This window comes from Somniosus microcephalus, unplaced genomic scaffold (assembly GCF_052327205.1).
Source record: "Somniosus microcephalus isolate GS21.2 unplaced genomic scaffold, FLI_Smic_1.0 unresolved_chr7, whole genome shotgun sequence".
Lineage (NCBI taxonomy): Eukaryota > Metazoa > Chordata > Chondrichthyes > Squaliformes > Somniosidae > Somniosus > Somniosus microcephalus.
Window position 1 is genome coordinate 3,118,644 of NW_028225185.1, and position 8,181 is coordinate 3,126,824.

Below are 8,181 nucleotides of genomic sequence, written 5' to 3' on the forward strand. Positions count from 1 at the left end.
AGCGAGCTGGGACTCCAAGACCAACACTGATCGTAAATCATCCGGGGCCAAGGGAACATCAGAACTAGGAGCAGGAGTAGGCCTTGTATCCTTCAGTAAATCTACCTTGGACAGACTTGCCCCGTCAGTCACTAATTACTGGGACTGTACTGGGGAGAGAGCAGGGATGGGACGGGAAGCACGAGCTCTCTGCCGTTTTGCACCGGACCCTGGCCCTGCAGATTGGGGTCCCGCTCACTCCAATCGTCATGTGTGAGCCCAGCTAGTGAGGGGGAAGCGGGCTATTCCACCAGGGTAGGCATCACAGTCTCCTGTCTGTGACTGCTCCTCTCCCCGTCTGGGTCTGCAACCCCTCCCTGTCTGGGTCTGCACCCCATCCCCTTTCCCCCCACCCCCCAGTGAGGAACGGCGCTGGTCTGCAGAATTGCCACCGGGGTATTCCACAGAATCCAAACAGACAGACGCCAGATGAGATTTTGCAGAGGTTTTATTACCAGTTGCTACACAGCGACAGGGGGACACAGCCACTGGTCCCACCTGCAACAGCCGAGAAATTAAACATACAGATTAAAAACCTAAACTACACATGATCGGAAGGAGAGAGAGGAGGGGGAGGCAAGATTCCAGTCTCCTAAACCCCATCAACCCAACCCCTCACCCGGCTCCGGGGTTAACCCGGGGTCAGTGCAAAGCCAGCGGATCTCAGCCAGTACTCAAGGTGCTAAAACCCGTCTCAGTGCCCCTGGGTTAGTGGAACGAGCACGGGTTAGATACAGAGTAAAGCTCCCTCTACAATGTCCCCATCAAACACTCCCAGGACAGGTACAGCACGGGTTAGATACAGAGTAAAGCTCCCTCTACACTGACCCATCAAACACTCCCAGGGCAGGTACAGCATGGGTTAGATACAGAGTAAAGCTCCCTCTACACTGTCCCATCAAACACTCCCAGGGCAGGTACAGCACGGGTTAGATACAGAGTAAAGCTCCCTCTACACTGTCCCATCAAACACTCCCAGGGCAGGTACAGCACAGGTTAGATACAGAGTAAAGCTCCCTCTACAATGTCCCCATCAAACAATCCCAGGGCAGGTACAGCACGGGTTAGATACAGAGTAAAGCTCCCTCTACACTGTCCCATCAAACACTCCCAGGGCAGGTACAGCACAGGTTAGATACAGAGTAAAGCTCCCTCTACAATGTCCCCATCAAACAATCCCAGGGCAGGTACAGCACGGGTTAGATACAGAGTAAAGCTCCCTCTACAATGTCCCCATCAAACACTCCCAGGGCAGGTACAGCACGGGGTTAGATACAGAGTAAAGCTCCCTCTACACTGTCCCATCAAACAGTCCCAGGGCAGGTACAGCACGGGTTAGATACAGAGTAAAGCTCCCTCTACACTGTCCCATCAAACAATCCCAGGACAGGTACAGCACGGGTTAGATACAGAGTAAAGCTCCCTCTGCACTGTCCCATCAAACACTCCCAGGGCAGGTACAGCACGGGTTAGATACAGAGTAAAGCTCCCTCTACACTGTCCCATCAAACACTCCCAGGGCAGGTACAGCACGGGTTAGATATAGAGTAAAGCTCCCTCTGCACTGTCCCATCAAACACTCCCAGGGCAAGTACAGCACAGGTTAGATACAGAGTAAAGCTCTCTCTACACTGTCCCATCAAACACTCCCAGGTCAGGTACAGCACGGGTTAGATACAGAGTAAAGCTCCCTCTACACTGTCCCATCAAACAATCCCAGGACAGGTACAGCACGGGTTAGATACAGAGTAAAGCTCCCTCTGCACTGTCCCATCAAACACTCCCAGGGCAGGTACAGCACGGGTTAGATACAGAGTAAAGCTCCCTCTACACTGTCCCATCAAACACTCCCAGGGCAGGTACAGCACGGGTTAGATATAGAGTAAAGCTCCCTCTGCACTGTCCCATCAAACACTCCCAGGGCAAGTACAGCACAGGTTAGATACAGAGTAAAGCTCTCTCTACACTGTCCCATCAAACACTCCCAGGTCAGGTACAGCACGGGTTAGATACAGAGCAAAGCTCCCTCTACACTGTCCCATCAAACACTCCCAGGGCAGGTACAGCACGGGTTAGATACAGAGTAAAGCTATCTCTACACTGTCCCATCAAACACTCCCAGGGCAGGTACAGCACCGGTTAGATACAGAGTAAAGCTCCACTTGGGGTGGAGTGAGCTGGAGATTTGCCCCGCTGGTCGGAGAGGGGTGTCGGTGGAGCTGTGGGCAAAGGTCTCCATTGGGGACATGGCTGGCGTGTGGCCATTGGGGAGACCCCAGGAGACAGGGAAAGGAGCGAGGAGAAAAATCTGATGGAAAATTTCGGATCAAACTGTTGGACGGCCCCCCTCCCCCAAAGACAAGCTGAGCGGTTTCTGGGTTGAATGGAAGAGGCGGGTTCCGCTCGGCCTGACCCCTGACCCCCGTCACATCAGCGCGCACTGTCGTTGCGTGGTTTGGTACAGCTGGTTGGCTGTGGCCTGGGCCGTGTTCCTCAGCTCGGTCACGTTGATGTCCTGTAGCCCGGGTAACTCCCCGAGCAGCGAGGGCCCGTTCTCCGGCCTGCTCTCCACTCGGGCAATGGTGGCCAGCTGCGGGGGCAAGGCCACCCTCCCACCCGCTGCTCTCAGCTGCTGCGTGTCCTTCTCATTCTGCCGGGGGAGAAAGAGAGAGTGTGAGAGGGAGACAGACAGGGGGGGAGACAGACAGGGGGCGAGAGAGATTTCAGGGCCGCAGTTACTCTCCAGCCTGCCATGTTACAATCTCGATTTATATCATCTGCTCTCCCTCCCCACTGATACCGCACTCCAGAGACTTGAGCCCATAATCCAGGCTCTTAAACCCAGTGCCAGTGCTGGGAGAGCGCCGCACTGTCGGAGGGGCGGCCCCGAGGGAGAGCGCCGCACTGTCGGAGGGGCGGCCCCGAGGGAGAGCGCCGCACTGTCGGAGGGGCGGCCCCGAGGGAGAGCGCCGCACTGTCGGAGGGGCGGCCCCGAGGGAGAGCGCCGCACTGTCGGAGGGGCGGCCCCGAGGGAGAGCGCCGCACTGTCGGAGGGGCGGCCCCGAGGGAGAGCGCCGCACTGTCGGAGGGGCGGCCCCGAGGGAGAGCGCCGCACTGTCGGAGGGGCGGCCCCGAGGGAGAGCGCCGCACTGTCGGAGGGGCGGCCCCGAGGGAGAGCGCCGCACTGTCGGAGGGGCGGCCCCGAGGGAGAGCGCCGCACTGTCGGAGGGGCGGCCCCGAGGGAGAGCGCCGCACTGTCGGAGGGGCGGCCCCGAGGGAGAGCGCCGCACTGTCGGAGGGGCGGCCCCGAGGGAGAGCGCCGCACTGTCGGAGGGGCGGCCCCGAGGGAGAGCGCCGCACTGTCGGAGGGGCGGCCCCGAGGGAGAGCGCCGCACTGTCGGAGGGGCGGCCCCGAGGGAGAGCGCCGCACTGTCGGAGGGGCGGCCCCGAGGGAGAGCGCCGCACTGTCGGAGGGGCGGCCCCGAGGGAGAGCGCCGCACTGTCGGAGGGGCGGCCCCGAGGGAGAGCGCCGCACTGTCGGAGGGGCAGTACTGAGGGAGCGCCGCACTGTCGGAGGGGCGGTACTGAGGGAGCGCTGCACTGTCGGAGGGGCAGTACTGAGGGAGCGCCGCACTGTCGGAGGTGCCGTCTTTCAGATGAGACGTTAAACCGAGGCCCCGTCTGCCCCCTCAGGTGGATGCAAAAGATCCCACGGCCACTAGTTCGAAGACAAGCGGGGGAGTTCTCCCCGGTGTCCTGGGGCCAATAATTATCCCTGAACCAACATCACTAAAACAGATGATCTGGTCATTATCACATTGCTGTTTGTGGGAGCTTGCTGTGCACAAATTGGCTGCCGCGTTTCCACATTACAACAGTGACTCCACTTCAAAAAAAGTACTTCATTGGCTCTAAAGGGCGAGTTCTGTAACAGACACCAACACATGTAAAGACAAGGCCAGAGTGTGACCGGGCAGCTCACCAACCACGCTCAGTTCAATCGGTGATTAATCCACAGGGTTCAGAGGGTCCCTGGCTCCCCCCGCTGCTCTGCGATAGTTAATCTCAGCCTGCTCCGGGGGGTAGGGGGGGGTGGAGAGGAGCGAGGGCCTTCCAGTAACGCCCCCTCCGGGGGGGTAGGGGGGGGGTGAAGAGGAGCGAGGGCCCTCCAGTAACGCCTGCTCCGGTGGGTAGGGGGGTGGAGAGGAGCGAGGGCCCTCCAGTAACACCCGCTCCGGGGAGGGTAGGGGGGTGGAGAGGAGCGAGGGGCCCTCCAGTAAACACCCGCTCCGGGGGGTAGGGGGGTGAAGAGGAGCGAGGGCCCTCCAGTAACGCCTGCTCCGGGGGTGTAGGGGGGGGGGTGGAGAGGAGCGAGGGCCCTCCAGTAACACCTGCTCCGGGGGGTAGGGGGGGGGTGGAGAGGAGCGAGGGCCCTCCAGTAACACCCGCTCTGGGGGGGTAGGGGGGTGGAGAGGAGCGAGGGCCCTCCAGTAACACCCGCTCTGGGGGGTAGGGGGGGTGGAGAGGAGCGAGGGCCCTCCAGTAACACCCGTTCCGGGGGGGTAGGGGGGGTGGAGAGGAGCGAGGGCCCTCCAGTAACACCCGCTCCGGGGGGTAGGGGGGTGGAGAGGAGCGAGGGCCCTCCAGTAACACCCGCTCCGGGGGGGTAGGGAGGAGCGAGGGCCCTCCAGTAACACCAGCGCCGGAGGGGGGGTAGGGGGGGTGGAGAGGAGCGAGGGCCCTCCAGTAACACCTGCTCCGGGGGGGTAGGGGGGGGGGTGGAGAGAAGCGAGGGCCCCCCAGCAACACCTGCCTGCTCCGGGGGGGTAGTGGGGTGGAGAGGAGCGAGGGCCCTCCAGTAACACCTGCTCCGGGGGATAGGGCGGGTGGAGAGGAGGCGAGGGCCTCCAGTAACACCCGCTCCGGGGGGGTAGGGGGGATGGAGAGGGGCGAGGGCCCTCCAGTAACACCCGCTCCGGGGGGTGGGGGGGGGGGGGGGGGGTGGAGAGGAGCGAGGGCACTCCAGTAACACCCGCTCCGGGGGTGTAGGGGGGTGGAGAGGAGCGAGGGCCCTCCAGTAACACCTGCTCTGAGGGGTAAGGGGGGTGGAGAGGAGCGAGGACCCTCCAGTAACACCCGCTCCGGGGGGGGGGGGGGGGGGGGGGGTAGGGGGGGGTGGGAGAGGAGCGAGGGCCCTCCAGTAACACCTGCTCCGAGGGGTAAGGGGGGTGGAGAGGAGCGAGGGCCCTCCAGTAACACCCACTCCCGGGGGGGGGGGGTAGGGGGGGTGGAGAGGAGCGAGGGCCCTCCAGTAACACCCGCTCCGGGGGGTAGGGGGGGGGTGGAGAGGAGCGAGGGCCCTCCAGTAACACCTGCTCCGAGGGGTAAGGGGGGTGGAGAGGAGGCGAGGGCCCTCCAGTAACACCCACTCCCGGGGGGGGGGGGGGGGTGGGGGGGGGTAGGGGGGTGGAGAGGAGCGAGGGCCCTCCAGTAACACCCGTTCCGGGGGGGGTAGGGAGGGAGCGAGGGCCCTCCAGTAAACACCTGCCTGCTCCGGGGGGGTAGGGGGGTGGAGAGGAGCGAGGGCCCTCCAGTAACACCCGCTCCGGGGGGTAGGGGGGGGGGGTGGAGAGGAGCGAGGACCCTCCAGTAACACCCGCTCCAGGGGGTAGGGGGATGGAGAGGAGCGAGGGCCCTCCAGTAACACCCGCTCCGGGGGGTAGGGGGGATGGAGAGGAGCGAGGGCCCTCCAGTAACCACCCGCTCCGGGGGGGGTCTGGGGGTAGGGGGGTGGAGAGGAGCGAGGGCCCTCCAGTAACGTCTGTAAACAGGATCAACTGTGCTGCCCTCCATAGTTGAATATCTTACTGTCTGGGCTCAGACGTGACGAATGGCCACTGGAGTGGTCAGTGGCAGCAGAGCCCGTACCTCAGGGGGTCAAGCTGGGGTGGGGGGGAAGCATTGTTAAACCAGCAAGGTGGACGGCAGGCTTGACTGGCCTTGGGACGTGGCGACAATACCTGGCGCAGTTGATACTTCTCCCGCAAATGGCTTCTCACAGCTGCTCTCGCCGCTTTCTTCCGAGCAAAGACCTCGTCTCGCTTCTTCCTGAAAACAGAAGCAAAGCTGAAACCGCATTCTGATTTGCAGACTCGAGGTAATCCTGGTCCCACCCTGTGCTAGTGTTGGGGCAGAGGTGGTCAGCGGCTCGAGAGTGCCCTGGTCCCGCCCTGTGCCAGTGTCGGGGCAGAGGTGGTCAGCGGCTCGAGAGTGCCCAGGTCCCACCCCGTGTCAGTGTCAGGGCAGAGGTGGTCAGCGGCTCGAGAGTGCCCAGGTCCCCGCCCTGTGCTAGTGTCGGTGGGAGATAGTCAGTGGTTCGAGAGTGCCCAGGTCCCAGCCCTGTGCCAGTGTCAGGTGAGAGATGGTCAGAGGCTCAAGAGTGCCCAGGTCCCGCCCTGTGCTAGTGTCGGTGGGAGATAGTCAGTGGTTCGAGAGTGCCCAGGTCGCGCCCTGTGCCAGTGTCAGGTGAGAGATGGTCAGAGGTTCGAGAAGTGCCCAGGTCCCCAGCCCTGTGCCAGTATCGGTGGGAGATGGTCAGCGGCTCGAGTGTGTCCAGGTCCCGCCCTGTGCCAGTGTCGGGGCAGAGATGGTCAGCGGCTCGAGAGTGCCCAGGTCCCGCCCTGTGCTAGTGTCGGTGGGAGATAGTCAGTGGTTCGAGAGTGCCCAGGTCGCGCCCTGTGCCAGTGTCAGGTGAGAGATGGTCAGAGGCTCGAGAGTGCCCAGGTCCCGCCCTGTGCTAGTGTCGGTGGGAGATAGTCAGTGGTTCGAGAGTGCCCAGGTCCCGCCCTGTGCCAGTGTCGGGGCAGAGATGGTCAGGCGGCTCGAGAGTGTCCAGGTCCCCGCCCTGTGCCAGTGTCGGGTCAGAGATGGTCAGCGGCTGGGAGAGTGCCCAGGTCGTGCCCTGTGCCAGTGTCGGGAGAGATGGTCAGAGAGCTCGAGAGTGCCAAGGTCCCCGCCCCTGGGAGATGGTCAGAGGCTCAAGAGTGCCCAGGTCCCACCCTGTGCCAGTGTCGGGGCAGAGATGGTCAGCGGCTCAAGTGTACCCAGGTCCCACCCTGGGAGATGGACAGCAGCTCGAGTGCGCCCAGGTCGTGCCAGTGTCAGGAGAGAGATGGTCAGAGGTTAGAGAGTGCCCAGGTCGCGCCCTGTGCCAGTGTCGGTGGGAGATGGTCAGGGATTTGACTCCCAGTATCAACCCTTCAACAATTTTTAAATGAAGGAAGATTCAGGGCAAAGAACCAAAATTAAGGGGAATAATTTTATCCAATAGAGAAGAGAGGAATAAGCTGGCATGAGTTACTGTAAACGACCCTCCCAGCACCAATATACCTCCGAGAGAGAGAGACGAGACAGAGACAGAGACAGAGAGAGAGAGAGAGAGAGAGAGAAAGAGAGACAAGGGGAGAGAGAGAGAGAGAGAGAGAGAGAGAGAAGAGAGAGAGAGAGAGAGAAGGGGAGAGAGAGAAACAGAGAGAAGGGGAGAGAGAGACAGAGAGAGGGGGAGAGAGAGAGAGAAGGGGAGAGAGAGAGAGAGAGAGAGAGGAGAGAGAGAGAGAGAGAGAGAGAGAGAAGGGGAGAGAGAGAGAGAGAGAAGGGGAGAGAGAGAGAGAGAAGGGGAGAGAGAGAGAGAGAGAAGGGGAGAGAGAGAGAGAGAGAAGGGGAGAGAGAGAGAGAGAAGGGGAGAGAGAGAGAGAGAGAAGGGGAGAGAGAGAGAGAGAGAGAAGGGGGGAGAGAGAGAGAGAGAGAAGGGGGGAGAGAGAGAGGAGAGAGGAGAGAGAGAAGGGGATGGGGGGAGGAGAGAGAGAGGAAGGGGGAGAGAGAGAAGAGGAGACAGAGAGAAGGGGAGAGGAGAGAGAGAGAAGGGGAGAGAGAGACAGAGAGAGGGGGAGAGAGAGAGAGAGAGAGAGAGAGAGAGAGAGAGAGAGAGAGAGAGAGAAGGAGAGAGAGAGAGAGAGAGAGAGGAGAGAGAGAGAGAGAAGGGGAGAGAGAGAGAGAGAGAGGGGGAGAGAGAGAGAGAGAGAAGGGGGGAGAGAGAGAGAGAGAAGGGGGGAGAGAGAGAGAGAAGGGGGAGAGAGGAGGGAG

General features: G+C 61.6%; 1 protein-coding gene across 1 annotated transcript in view; it reads right to left on the reverse strand.

The window, feature by feature from the left end:
• Positions 1 to 469: 469 nt before the first annotated feature.
• The window catches only part of LOC147086392 (uncharacterized), a 57,368-nt gene continuing 49,656 nt past the window's right edge, over positions 470 to 8,181 (reverse strand). The window contains exons 3-4 of the mRNA XM_085978241.1: positions 6,060 to 6,213; positions 470 to 2,689 (exon numbers count right to left, since the gene is read on the reverse strand). Of these exons, the coding sequence (XP_085834367.1) occupies positions 2,465 to 2,689; positions 6,060 to 6,213 (379 nt within the window). The 3' untranslated portion in view covers positions 470 to 2,464. The remainder of the gene's footprint in view (positions 2,690 to 6,059; positions 6,214 to 8,181) is intronic.